At 39.4% G+C, this 15397-nt stretch overlaps 1 protein-coding gene across 4 annotated transcripts in view; it reads right to left on the bottom strand.

Annotated features, from left to right (window-relative positions):
- Positions 1-1674: 1674 nt before the first annotated feature.
- Positions 1675-15397, bottom strand: part of scn8ab (sodium channel, voltage gated, type VIII, alpha subunit b) — a 52283-nt gene continuing 38560 nt past the window's right edge. For all 4 annotated transcript variants that reach the window (XM_037101453.1, XM_037101450.1, XM_037101452.1 and 1 more), the window contains exons 21-28: positions 15196-15369; positions 10799-10921; positions 8150-8434; positions 8008-8061; positions 7782-7919; positions 6886-6990; positions 6510-6780; positions 1675-5674 (exon numbers count right to left, since the gene is read on the bottom strand). In XM_037101453.1, the coding sequence (XP_036957348.1) occupies positions 4509-5674; positions 6510-6780; positions 6886-6990; positions 7782-7919; positions 8008-8061; positions 8150-8434; positions 10799-10921; positions 15196-15369 (2316 nt within the window). In that variant the 3' untranslated portion in view covers positions 1675-4508. The remainder of the gene's footprint in view (positions 5675-6509; positions 6781-6885; positions 6991-7781; positions 7920-8007; positions 8062-8149; positions 8435-10798; positions 10922-15195; positions 15370-15397) is intronic.

Genomic DNA, 15397 nt, shown 5'->3' with positions numbered 1-15397 from the left:
CCATTGTCAAGACACTGTGGAACATATTCAGTGTGATAGAGTGACAGTCATTAAGGTTTAAGTCCAAAAACGACACCAGCCAGAGGTGTAACTGGAAGGCTGCTTTATTGTTTGGAAATAGATTCGTGCTCAAATGAAGATATTCTTTCACTGATTCTCATTTTATTGTCCCATGTGGTTGTGCAACACACGTCCTCTCTCTGACTGTATTAGTGGCAAGAGATAATGACAGTCAAAACTTTTTTTTTCTCAATAATAGCCTATTTTCAGGAAAGAAAAGATTTTTTTTTTTTCTCAGTCATGCTACAAAAGAATGGCCTCATATACCGATTGGTAAAACCAACATTTGGAAATGAACAGAAGTGTAAAACAGAAGGCAAGCTGTTCTCTTACTAGCCCGAAGAGCCAGTAAACAGAACACACAGAGAGAGCACTTGTACTACATGACTCTACAAGATGTTAGTCCAGACAGTCTAATCTAGGCGGTGAGTTTTCAGTTTACAAGTTAATTTCGAACTCAATACATCGTTTCTGTCGTGCTCCGTTTTGATTCACTCCCATGGGTTTTGAGATCCTCATTGCTGATTTTTATTGACAGACTAAATAGGAAGCTAAAAAGGCACGTGCCGTTAAGAGATATTGCACCATAAACAAACACACAGACAGTTAAGACAACTAACCCTTAAATCATTAGATATATCATATCGAAAGTGACAGCAAAAATTAAAGATCAACTCCAAACTGCAGCAGTGTGTTGGGGGGAGGAAACATGGAGGAGGGTTTGAGCTGAAACGAGCAAAAACTTTTTGTCACACGAAGTGAGCTGTGACACAAAAGGCTATGAGTGTGTGTGCGCGTGTTAAGTGTGTCTGTCTGCATCTGTGTGTGTCTGTGTGTGTGTACATTATAGGAAACTAGGGGCAAGACATCTTCACACATGTACAAAAGGGTATGCTGGTAGTGCAATCCTCTCACCAATGCAGGCTCCACAATTCTCAGCAAGCAGCCAGTACAACACCATGCATTGTACGCTCGTACCCAGGATGCAGAAGTCCTGGGCAGGCCAGAGTTTTGGTTATTCTCTGAACATACCACACAAAGAAAGAAGCATGATCAGTTACACTCTGTGGTTCTGGTATTACCTCAATGCAAGGAGTGGACAGGAGAGTATATATACTATATATATATGTACGGTAGGATATATATATAATATATATGTAATATATCTCTGTATATGTATGTATTGATTTATACAGTCTTTTAAATACAACTTTTGCTTTTTAATATAGATTTCTTTTAGTTTACTCCCCTCTTTTTTGTGAAAAGTGACTCAAAAAAATCTACTCCATCTAACAAATGTGTCACAGCCTAACAAGTGTGACAAGGGGTGTCAGCTGGAAGCCATTCTATTTACGGTTATTAATATTTAGTGTTAGATTAATAGCTGTAGTTTTTTTTAGGTACTCCTGTATTTACAAAAAACTACACATGCCGTTAAAATAAAATAATATATTACATTATTTATAGTTTCTTAAAAAGTCCATTCTTAGCTTTTGCAGTTTGTGCCGCATAGAACATAGCCTGAACTGTGTTTATTTATATATATATATATATATATATATATATATATATATATATATATATATATATATTTTTTTTTTTTACCGAATGGATGTTTGTGTGTCTTTTTTTGTTTATTTTTTCAAGATTTCTTTCTGTAAATACGCATCCGTGTATCCATGGTGATCTTGGGAGAAAATGGACGGCAGTAGCTTTTATGCTTATCATTCAGAGTTTTTATTTGGTTCAAGTTAACACCCACACTGATTTTGGAGATCTCATGCAGCAACTGGACCATAGAACTTGAGAACGGATGAGGGAGTTATTCATAAACAGGAAGTGACATCACTGCACAACAGGGAGTGCAAAAGCCGTGGTGTGGCGCTTAGGCTCACAGTACCATAAGAAGAATGCATCCAGTGCTCTGTTGGTTATTTGGTATTTGTTACGCAGTAGAGCAATGTGAAGAAAAATGGCAAATGAGAGGCTCAGAGCACTTGTCGTTGTTAAATACTGAAATCTGGGGCCTATCCACTGAGCATGCCACTGCTGCCTTGGAAACAATTAAGTGTGCTGCTCAAACCAACATATCCCAATTCACTCTCATGACATCTCCTCACAGTGTTTCCTGTATCTGTGATTGCTATCGGGGTGAACATATTATTATTTATGTTACTGAAATGAATTGAGACCAGACTACAGTCCATAATGACTTAACCACAAATGTAATCTGCTATCAATAGAAACGCCGCCATTACAAGCAAGCGAAATGTTGCTGTTTCACTGAGATGCTTCTAGCCCTATAATTCTAAGCGTCAAAAGCAGGAAGCGCCAAACTGGCCCCTGACCGGGCGGCTGCCGGATTAAGGCCACCAGCCGAGATCATTGTCCATCAACATGGCATAAAACACAAAAGAGTAAAACATGATTTCATTAAATACTCCCATCACATTCACTTGCATTTTGTTGCAGAGCTCATAATAGTACATCTATAATATCTCCTGAGAAAAAGGGATGAATTATTCAAGCATTGCATACATTTCTAGGGTCTCTCTGTCTAATAATGACAGCGAAAAAACTGAATGGGCAGGGCATACTTCACCCAATCCCACTCCATGGACAAAGGGCAACAAGGGATAACAAGGCAGATCTCTTTGGCTTCTCCACACACAATGTTCTCATCACCCAAACATCATTTCAGTTTCTCATTAAAACAGGACACTACTAACACCCAACAAACATGTTTCCCGAACAAGACCATCTCCCTCGACATCATCTTAGATGTGGCTTATAAAAGTGTGTAAAGTAAGACTCATTACCCAACAAAACATTAAAAGTACATCAGGGAATAAAATAATAGTAATTAAAAAAAACACATACAAATGAGCTAAACAACAATAAATGATGAAAACTGAACAATAAAACTTTTCTCAGCCCTTTCAGAAAGGTTGAACCACTCGTAGAGAAACATCAGAAATAGAAAGGAGTTTGCCGTACCCATGAAATCCCCACAAACCGCTTAGAATCGACAGTAGGACTCCCAAAATGCCCGCTCACACACAACTAAAGGCAGATGGTATGGAACATTACATAGGTGCATACAAATCATAAACATAAGCTTTTTTAGTTTCAAAGTGTTGCGCCCTTGAAAACATTACAGTTCAAATTAACAAACATTTCAGTCCCATGACACGCACAGTCACCCGATCTCAACATCTTGCACACTCAAAATCTCCAGAGCAGCAAATAATTGTTTGGATTTCACTCACTCATCCACTCACATTATTTACCAAGATATATTCCATTCTTCTGTCTATAGAGGCTACAGTTTAAACATCACTTGAAATGTGTTGAGTAATGACACACAAATTCGGATCCATTTTAGATGACCAACCCCCATATCACTTATCTTTGTTAAACAAATTACTCTGAACTCTGAGCTTTCAAATTTCGACAATGTCCCGATCGTACTGTCGAGCCACTGTTGTGGTCTGAGTATTAGTGTCTTGTGGACTATGATAATTCATGCAAGATTTCTGATCAAAACATGCCATCATGCAAGTCATTTCTATGCATTGAACAAGCACAATTATTTATGTATTTGTTTGGAAATCTTTCTGAGTAAATGTAAGCCCTTGGCCCGAGTTGACCCCATAATAAACAGACCCTTAACCAATTGGTGTGAAAGCCCATGTAAAAAAAGCGTTTTTCGATGTGGGTATAACAAAGATAAAATGAGTAGAAGAGTTAAGTGACATGGGCAAAATGTTGAATATTGTTCTTTTTTTGTCTGTTTGCATTTTTGCTGCTCAAATGAACAATTTTTCTAGCTTTAATAAAACAGAAAAGTATTTCCAACGCTCTCTGTCATTTGTGTCTTTCACTCACCAGTCATCTCTCTGTTTGCTCTTATAGAGTGAGTGTTTCATTTCGCTCCTCTATACAATTCAGTACGAAATGACACACAACCACTGCCTTTAAGAGGACAATTCTTCAGCATCAAGCAGCATCCTTGTTTTTTCTTCCATAGGAATCCATTACTTGCATCCAGGGGCTGAATTCCTTTAGTGTTTTTTTCATTCTACCTCTTGGTGTAGAGTCACATGTCTTATCTGTAGACCAGTGGCAGACACAGACATTTCCTTGTCTGTTTTTCATTCCCTTTTGTTAAGATCAGTAGTCTAGATACAACAATGTCACACAGTATGCTGATTATGTTTGGTTTGACTGAAGTTCAAGGGTCTTCAAGCTGTAACAGACCAAGCTGCTTTCTTCTGCATCAATATAAGAATGAAGTCTGTAAACAAAATTATTGAATATTATTATTTTTTTTCTGACTTGCAAATGAAATAATCTGTACATCTGTGTGGGTGAGTTTCCTCTCGCTTTGCTTTAAGTTACATTATTATATTTTTTACTGTTATTACTGTGATTATTATTCCAACGCTCTAACATTTAGATTCCCTGATGTCTTTTTGGTTTCTTCCTTTCTCTTTCTTCCCTCCCTTGCCCTCATTGTTGTCATCCTGTTTCTCCTTGTCAGGTTTGGTTACACTGTCATAAGAGGGCAGGGAGGCAGTTGAGGGAGTACCCTCCTTCTTTTCCTGTTCCTGATTGTTCCCACCATTCTCCACTTTGTTATTGGCTGGTTTGCGCTTACAGACAAAACCCCGCCTCGCCAGGTAGGAGCGGTAGGCCCTTTGAATGATTCTGGCTGACACATCCTCCTGCTTGCGCCTCAGAGTGGTGGTGATCGGCTCGTAAGAGACCTTGGAGGGATTGGCTGCCACAAAACGCTCCTCCATTTGTTGCCTCAACATGTCCAACTCGCCACTGTCACCCAGCACACGCTTAGTGAAGGCAAACAGGATGTCCAGGCAGTGGATGCGGTCGCCACTCACCATAGGCATGTCCATGGCGATAAGTTCAATGGTGTTGGGCTTGGGTACTCGGAGTGGGTGTTCAAGTGCATCAGCAAAGTCAGAAAGCTTGGCATAGGTGATGAACTGGGAGGCATCCGGGTCAAACTTCTCCCAAATCTCATAAAAGGTCTCAAAGTCATCCTCACTGAGCGGGTCGGCACTCTCCTCTGTGGCCACGCTGAAGTTCTCCAGGATGATGGCGATGTACATGTTGACCACAATGAGGAAAGAAATGATGATGTACATCACAAAGAAGAAGATGCCCACAGATGGGTTGCCACAGTCTCCCGTGGCGGGGGTGCCAGCATTCTCCAAATAGGGGTCGCAGTCAGGAGGGTAGTTAAGAATGGGCAGTAGCAGGCCGTCCCAGCCAGCTGATGTGGTGATCATAAACAGGATGATCATACTGTTGCCGAAGGTCTCAAAGTTGTACATGTCATCGATTCCAGCCCCGTGTCTCACATAGCCAAAGTTGGACATGCCAAAGATGGAGAAAATGAACATAACCAGGAAAAGTAGTAGACCGATATTGAACAAGGCAGGAAGTGACATCATGAGGGCAAACAGTAGAGTTCTGATTCCTTTGGCGCCCTTGATAAGACGCAGAATCCTGCCGATACGAGCCAGACGAATCACCCTGAAGAGTGTTGGTGACACAAAGTACTTCTCAATCAAGTCAGCCAGAAACATTCCTAAAGGGAGCAAAAAGAGACACAAAATACATTTGTTAAAAGAATATCTTATTACTGAAACACCGTCCACTGACTAGATACGCAACACACATTCATGACAACAAGTAAGAACATCACAATCATAGTCGGGCTGTCCGAAAGTAATGGCAATGGTAGAAGCTGCAAACCACTCGGGTCAGTTCTAATTAATAGTTTTGTGCAAGTTGAGGAACAAGTCAAGAAGGCTACAAAGGAACTGATTATGGCTGACACTGCCAGTGCTCAGTGGAACTAGCGTAACAACAAATCACTGATGGGTTGGCAGCACTTTTAAGACCTTGGAAGCGTTATTTAAGTGGGTGCAGCAACATAACAATGTTAGTAGTATTCGATAAAGTGGCCAACAAGAACTTTTTTAAATGATGGATATCAATCACTATAAGAAAGACAATTAGAGGCCTGTTGCCATGGAAATCCCTAGTTTTGATTAAGTGACGGGTTGCACGCACCTACAATTTCCGTAAGGTATCATGGAGGCTAGGAATAAGGATCGGCAGTATTTTTTGAGTAGAAATTATACATGTCCAAAAATATAACTGAAAACATCCATAAATAATACTATCTGTTAAGTAATTTTAGTTTGTAAAAAAAAAAAAAACAAAACCTTTCCCCTTAAACTTAAATCAATTTGGAGAAGAAATAGCAACATTCTGTTCTTTTACCTCCAATTAGTTTATTTAAAAAACTAAAATATTTTCTTCCACTTTTCACTGGCTCATTTAATATTTTGGTTTAACTGTTTTTTTGGTCTTGTAATTTTTTTCCTCGTGCATGAAAAACCTTATTGAATACTTGCCCACAATTGAAAGGATGACCACAACCACATCAAAGATGTTCCAGCCGTTAGTGAAGTAGTAGTGACGCAGCGAAAACAGCTTCAATAAAAACTCCCCGGTGAAGACCACAATGAAGACGAAGTTGACCCAGTAAAGCACTTCCTCTGTCTCCCTTGACTGATCGTCCGTCTCAACCATCATGGTGACCATGTTGAGGCAGATGAGAATCATGATGGAGATGTCGAACACCTGCTGCGTCACAAAGTCAAACACCATGCCCTGGATCTTGTTCTGGAGAGAAAGGAAGGGAGCAAAAGAGGGATATTTTTAATACAATTATAATTATAATTACAATTCCACTGATGTTGAAGATGAAGGGAGCAAAATAATATCAACCTGAGGCCTGGGTATTGGTTTCTGTGGCTTCTTTGACCCCAGTTTTTTCATGGCATTGTAGTATTTCTTCTGCTCTTCTGTCATGAAGATATCCTGACCTCCAAAGTGAAGGGACAAAAGCAAATTGGTTACAATCTGGAGTTAGGATTTCGACCATGCATCCCTGTACTAACCCTAATATAGTTTAACATAAATGCTCATTTCTCTGTATTCATTTACAATGCTCAGATTTGAGGTAAATCAGACACTGAAGAGACACAAAAGACACTATTGAATATAGCTTAGCTTAGCACAAATACTGTAAGCAGGGGAAACAGCTAGCCTGACTGTGTCTAAAACTTACAAAATCCCTGCAAGTAATGTAGTATCAGTCTTGCTGTGTAATGCACCTTTCACACTAGATAACAAACCCACTAATGTTTTTTTGTTTTTTTGTCTTCGGTGGAAAATGATAAAATCTGCATTAATTTCCAGGTCAGATTAGTCACCTAGAAGTGGTGGGTATTCATTAGCTCTAGTTCTGAATAGCAGTGATTGAGATATGACAGATGCGTGCACACTAAAATTTGCTTGAATGTTTTCTCAAACTTTCTCTTTCACATGGCATTGAATTTACTTTGTATGGTTGCCAGTTTTTGGGTGCGTTTCGGCCGTCAAATGTGACACATCAGTTAAAACTAAAGCAAATAACAAATTTGTTTACAGTCATTAGAAAAGGAGTCAATCGCCTTTTACCCCGCATTTTAAAAACTCGCTTACAGACTCTCATTTTTGTAAAAACTGTTGGCTTTAGTGGTATTTAGAAAACAAATGAGCATAATTCCCAAAATGTCAAACCATCCCTTTAAATCATCTGCTTGTTTTCAGAAGGTATAAGTGAGAAAAATAAATCTTATCTTTTTCTTTTGTTGATTGAAGTTATCAATGATGACACCAATGAAGAGGTTTAAGGTGAAGAAGGACCCGAAGATGATGAAGATGACAAAGTAGATGTACATGTACAGGTTGTCCTCATAAACAGGCTGGTCCTCCACCTGTACAGTGGCATAAGTAAGGAATGTGAACAAAACTGCACTATACATTGACATGGAAGTCTAGAGTTTAAAATGACAAGAAGCTTACCTTTCTAGAATCTATTGCTGCATACATAATGTCCATCCAGCCTTTGAATGTTGCCTGTTAGGCGGGCAGACACATTGCGTGAGTAAACAGACTGCTATGAGAGGAGGGAAACGAATAAGAAGTGACAGCAAAGGTTTCTCACCACTTGCAGAAGTGCCAGGTATCCTGCACCCACGTTGTCAAAATTGATCTTGACGTTTTTCCATCTGACTTCGCTGTAGTTTGCGTTAATGAACGCGAAACACTCCGTTTTGTTGTTGACGACATTGGGTAGGAAGTACTCCTCAGCTGTCTCGTTGAAACAGTAGTAATACTTTCCAGCAAACAGGTTGACACCCATGATGCTGAAGATGAGCCAGAAGATGAGACACACCAACAGCACGTTCATGATGGAGGGAATTGCACCCACCAAGGCGTTCACCACAACCTGAAGAGAAGAGCAAGGTAACACAGCCACTGTGACTTCACAATTACACACCAGCTGCATGGCTAGGTTCACACTGAAGAACATCAACACATACATTCATAGAAATGCACATTCATTTCCTCCATTAGAGGCTCTAGGTGTGTTATCTGAATGGTTTTGGCACAACATCATGAGACATCATGAGTTCATGAGTTTTTTCCTGAAGATGAAGAGACAACAAAATAAGACTATAATTTCTCCAAATAACTGCGTTACATGGATCCTTATATTCCACTCATAATCGTTATAGTAGCGCAATCAGAATGAAATGCATTATGTGACCACCTTAATCAGAAGAGACTGGCCCAATGCAGCCGGAACAGAATTAATTTGTAAACGACTATGACAAGCGTTATTGACAATTTTCTACATATATTCTGAGCTTCAAATCTGTCAGTCTGAAGCAGATTGTGTGTACATCTGTTACCACAGTGACGTTTAGTTTAAGAAGTTAAATGCTGCTCGACTGTGGAGTACTTTATGAAGGACTCGGGTTGCATTTTCCACAGCAGTCCAAAGGATGTGACCATATGCACGTTCACGAGTGCCTCATCTCAGTGGCTCTCTCCACTCCACCGCTAACAGAGAGCGACAGTAGTCCACTAACCTATACTAACAAGCAGGTTCCACCGCAACACAGAAGTTCCACTGAGCCCCTTTAAGTTGCAATCTCTATGCAGAACGTTTTCGATCTGGTTGAATAAATATCGTCCATGTCACCACAGCTATTCTTGAAATGTTTGGGTTTTTTTCTTTTCAGTTTTGGCGCAAAATTTGAATAATGGTAATAACGTGGTCACTTTTTTTCAATGAGATTTTTTTCTACACAGAATGAAACTGAAAAATAACAATGTCCGGTTAACAATCATTTTCACTTAGATTTCTGAAGTAGCACAAGGGCATACTTACAGACCCTTAATTGCACCCTCTGGCATGCACTTATGATCAGTTATGTTGCAATCAATTTTTCAGCTTGACATTCAAATTATCCCATTTTTGTCTTTTGCCATTACCTAGATAATCCAATATTATATGTAGGACTGTACTGATGTATTAATTATACACAACCCTATTCCATCATGTCAACAATGAAACAATGAAAAAATATACATATTGCTGAGGATCCCTGAACAATGACTGTGTATATCTGCTACAGAGTTATAAATATTGCCAAATGACTATATGAGTGTGACTTATATAAACTATTCTGCACTGAGGCAGTGTGGGCATGTTGGAGGAGGTAAAGGAGCTCAAGGAGTAGCTCATATGAATGTGCATTTCCGAACACAGAGGAGCCATGGAAACAGAAAGCCAAATAAACCAAAAACCATATAAGCACACATCAAATGTGGAAAACAGCTATTCTTTTCATTTTCTATGTAACAATATAAAGACATAGCATCCATACGATCAGTTCATACAACTATTGCAAAATGGTAATCAATAATCATGGTGATGATGACAATCACTGAGGAGTGGTGAGCAAGGATGGCAAGGGAGGGGGGGTATGCAACCAGAAGTTTGTTGATCTTCCAGTGTGACAATGCCAAAGCCAAACTGTGATAAGATCAGATAACAGGACAGGATAACAGCTTGAGGCAGAGGGACAGCCAGAGGATGCTGAGCTCAGACACTGACAAGATTGATTTTTCTGCCCAGCAACAACCAGAGCTTGATCCGACCCATCACACACTGAAATAGTGATCAGAAAAAGCCGAAATATCATCGACAAAAGAAAACACTGAAAACACACAGTTAAGAACAGATTAGTCAGATGTGTGCATACTGTAATACTTCATACTGTAAAATTGTAAATTAAATTCTTTATCATCATGTTTGTGTGACTCTGAAGCTCAGCAGTGTAGACATTTTAACCGGTAGCTTATTCAGTCTACATTAGCCCTGTGCCGTGATTTGATTTCAACAGTTTTTGTGTGATGTTTCAAACCAACCTCTAGTTGTTGTCTCAGCTGGTACTGAATACTTCAGAGCTGAGCATTTTCTTATGACGTGCTGCATCATTCAGGTCAAAAACCCTGTTCTGGTCTTACGTTTTATAAGGCAAGGGACAGATTTTCTAAGGAGCTTACTTAATATTTCGAAACGATAAATCACTTAACATAGCGCTTTTTATATATGAAATGAAATATGATAAATCAAATCAGATGTATTATGACCATCTGAGATGATCTGCATCCATGCAAAAAGCTTCTCATTGATAAAAGCTAAAAGAAATTTCCCTCATTCTTCTATATTGCCAACTCCAGCATGCTTTTATTTAATCGGCATGCAGAAGGACCAGCTGCCTGGTTTCTTAGGCCTTACCCTCATCCCTTCAAAACGTGACAGGGCCCTGAGGGGTCTCAAGGCCCTCAGTGTCCTGAGTGATTTAATCGGGCCTAGATCGGAGAAGCCCAACGCATTAGCTATAAGGCTGACTATAGACACCTACACAGATAGGGACAGAAGGAGAGGAAAGACAGAGGCAAGGAAGAGAGGACCCACAGCGTTAGAGGGGATATAGAGAGAAAGGTGGGCCCTATAGATACTGTAAGGATGGCTGAATGGATGTATACAGATATATATAAGTACATATATAGTTTCTATATGTGTAAGTATATGTATCTATATATCATATGGTCAAACAGGGGTTATTACAATAGACAAGGGTCAATAAAGTGTACATGACCAAAGTTTTCTTTTCTTTTTTTTTTGCTTATGTTTGCGTTTGGTTTAGTTTGGCAAGCCAGTCTAGCGTTATAACCAGCTTTACAGCACAGTGAGCACACCTGGAAAGAAACTTGTGGTTGACACAGTGAGAGGGAGAGAAGATAAAGAGTCAAACAAAGGGAAAAAATCAGAGGAGAGATGTATTCACAAACACTAAATCAATGTGACACAATAATATACACACAGTACACAATACAAAACAGTACAGTTTCCACACCAGAGAGCATCTCACTTAAAGGTGGGGAGAGAAAAAACGCAGAAGGTTGAGGACAACTTTCAGGGTTAGAAGAGAGAGGATAACCTGTGAAAGTAGGAGTCCCAACACAGCACACAAACCTTACCCTGGACCCTCAAACACCGACCCCCTCAGTCCCTCTCGACAGCTGCACAACGTCTCTCTTAACTTAAAGAGAGACACAGTTAGAGGCACCTGCTGTGAGAGAGAGGACAGGCCAATGTTAGGGATGAGATTTGTATGGAAGGTCAGGAGAAGATATCTGCACAACACATGGGCCAATTTAAACTATACTGAGACTGAGGGTTTGACAAGCAGTGGATCCAAACCTCATAACCAGGGGAGCTTCAGTCTTTTATCACATGCCATAAATTGGACTTCTAACAATAAATTGGGGGGAAACCCAGTGGTGGAAAAGAAGTCAGATCTTTCACTTCATAAGAAGTACTAATTCCAGAGTGTGGAAATACTCTGTCACAAATAAAAGTCCTGAATTCAAAAGTGGACTCTTTCCAGCCCAGCGCCTCGATGTGCTATTATTAGTGGCGCCACTGTTGCAACTACAACTGGATTGCTTCATGTTTTTTTTCCACTTTTTAATTATGTATGTGGGAAGGCTGTCCACTGTTCTCTACCAAATTATCTAAATGAGTGAGACAGAAGACATGAAAAAGATTCACAAGTCATGGACAGGTGTGGTAATCACATACAGGGGGTTATACACCTGTGGTCTGAACCAAGTGCTGCTAGGTAGTGTATGAGTGTGTCTTCCCTTAGTCCAACTGTGGTGAGGTGTACCCCACCATTCATCATGTCTACCACAAATGCAGTTGTTTTCATATGTAATACTGTATGGTGTATGCCATCTACTGTTCATAATGTCGAAATAAAATAAAACCTGCAAAGCAATTGAGCTCTATTAAGCCATGTATTTGTGCAAGGATGTCTTGATTAGTCGAGTGTGTCCCAGTGAGCTCTGATAAACTTCCACACACTTCAAGCACTTGTGCACTGTGGCAGTCGATGGCAACACATAACAACAAATAACATGGCAAGTGTGGAAAGCCAACACAAACATGACAGACATCAGTGCATTCTTATCACGCGTCACATGATAAGGATGTTAACATTGAGTAACAGACATATTGGCACCTCATAGAAAGGTGGAAAATTGGTGTTACAAGGATAATGGAGAACTTACCAGCTAATGTATGACTTAGGACAACATAAGACACATCATCAAATACACATGAGAGGATTAGGACAACAAGAAAAAAAACACCTGAGTTGTAAGTTAAAAAAATCAGAGGCTGTTCGGTAATTGTTTAGACTAGTATAGAAAAGTTATATGTCAAGTCATTTTTGACATCATTTAGGTCACGCACAATGCATGATAGCAGATACAGTCATGCTTGATTATTAACCAGTTAATTCTTTACTACTTTTTGCCTAATTTGAAAAAACAATAGTGGATGATGCTGTATAATCTAAAGAAATCCTTCCTCTTCATTATATTCATATATATATCTTTCTGAGATGGATTTTTCTCATGGCCCCATTCCTCCACAAGACCACAATAATACCACAGTACCACAACAATTAAAGACAGCAATAAAAAGATGCCTTTTAGTTCCTGGAAAAGAGGCACTTTTTCTTAAAGCAGTGAAAGGTGCAGTATGTAAGATTTTTAAAAGATTAAAAAATTACTCAAATTGTCAACAGAATAAAGAAAAAATAACAATCTTGATGGTCATGATATCTGTGTATTGTGCTGTGGAGATATCTACAGAAGACGCTAGATGGTTAGCCCCAGCCTGTCCGGTCCAAGCACTCCCCTGGTACTCTGAGCTAGTCTGAACCACTAGATGCAGGACTAACCAAGCTAACTAGCTAACAGCAGCTACAGTTAGCAGCAGTCAGCAGGTGCCCTGGTGATAAACTACCCCACTGATGTTTGGGATACGAATAAGACAGCTGACCAAATCTTACATATTGCACCTTGAATATGACCTCATTGTGCACAATGGTATTAACATAAAATGTTGGTGTGTCCTCCCTCTTCTTAACTGATGTCCCCTTAGATTTCTGTAATAATAATTTTATCCGGTTTTATGTCCCAACCTAACATCCTGTTTCAACAGGAAATACATCAAGGGTACAACCAGACAGAACATGGCGAAGCTGCCACTCGCACTTGCAGTCCAGTATTGCTTCTGTAGTTGTTGCAGTTTCATTTCACTAATGGTACACATCTGAATAGAAGCTACGTCTGAAGCGAGTTTTAAGTCAGCAGCGAAACAAGCTGTATTAAATGAACGTCACACATGATTGGTTACTGCACAATTATGTTCCACCCCTTTGGGTCACGAGATAATTATAAAACTTAGTCCACCGTGTTTCCTTCCTGTCTCCCCACTATCTGTTATACTTCTTCAAACATGCATTACAAAAGGAAAAATGAGTTAACAGTTTTGTCTAGCTTGCCATGTATGGTCTGGCTGTATTTTAAGGAAATAAGAGCCCCATTTCATGGATCCTTTAAGCAGGCCATGTAATGTGTATTTCCCTTCCGCCAAGTATACACACAGGAAGAAATTCAAGTGAGAAAATCACCATGCACAAACGACAGGAAAGGACAAACCATATGTGCGCAGTAGTAACTGTCAGATGGGAAAACACTGAATGACTCAGCAGTCTGGAGCTACACAAGAGCTCTGAAACACACCGGGGTTTATTTACTGTGTCAGGGCTGCTGTTGTGCTGCTGTCATGGAGCCCAAACGTGGACTGTGATGGAAACATACCCAAAACATATCAACTGAATGGTAATACCAAGTTATACATCCACTGTCACTGTAAAAATCTTGTGAACAGTGGTGTTTCTACACAATACAATACTGACTTCATAGCAATGTCACCTCATTTACCACAGAAACGGATTAAAGTTGCAGCATTATAACGACTGCGTGATCCACAAAGTACAGCTGGAATGTCACATAGCTAATTAATCAATTTTGCCTCTAGAGCTACAACCATTTAATACTTTGTTACATAAGACATATAGGTATCAAACCCAAATATTGACTCAAGAAGTAATAAAACAGTAAAAATGATAAGAACTTTGCTCTCCAAAGTTAAATTTAAGGAAGAGACCCTGTCTTTCAGGTTCTGGGACATTTAGTCTGCAGGATATATACAAAAATATCATTCATGTTTCCCATTTTTTTTGTAGAGTCAGACTAATACATTAGGCATTATCCAAAATGTAAAGATTGTTTTCTGTAATAAAAGGTCACAATCAGTGTTTTGTTTTTATTATCTAACCAGTGGATTTTAAATGAATATCGCCATCATCACTGTAGGATACTTGTCGGAGCCGGTAGATGATTTCTACTGAGTGGTGTTTTGAGCAGAATTTATTGGTCATCTCTGACATCATCTCTTGGCATGGATCAAATCTGGTACTGAACGATATGTGTAGGATTTTTTCACATGTGCACGGGGAAAATGTTGTTTCTTCACAATAATATTTAATTTCAGTGCGACAGAATCTGTGTTCTAGTTCTAGTTCTCCCTCCTAAAAATGTTATGTCAATGATTGGGTTGACCAATGAGGCAATTTCTTAAATCCATACCCTTCTTTTATATTGTATCTTAAAATATCCACTTGATGATTTGAATGAATGACCAAATGTATACATGTCATTGTTGCACTTTTAGTTGAGAATATTACAAATTGGTTATGTAAAAATACTTACATCCACAATGAAGAAGTCCAACCAACACCAGGCATTAGTGAAGTACTTGACAAAGCCGTAGGCCACCCACTTCAGCAACATCTCCAGGATGAAGATGTAGGTGAAAACACGATCAGCATACTCCAGAATGATCTTTACCGTCTTCCTCTGCTCAATGTACACATCCTCAAAGGCCTAAAGAGCAGCAGAGAATCATTTTACT

Source organism: Acanthopagrus latus, chromosome 6 (genome assembly GCF_904848185.1).
Source record: "Acanthopagrus latus isolate v.2019 chromosome 6, fAcaLat1.1, whole genome shotgun sequence".
In the NCBI taxonomy this organism is placed as follows: Eukaryota; Metazoa; Chordata; class Actinopteri; order Spariformes; family Sparidae; genus Acanthopagrus; species Acanthopagrus latus.
Note: the sequence above shows the minus strand (reverse complement) of the source record. Positions and strands in the feature narration are given on the sequence as shown.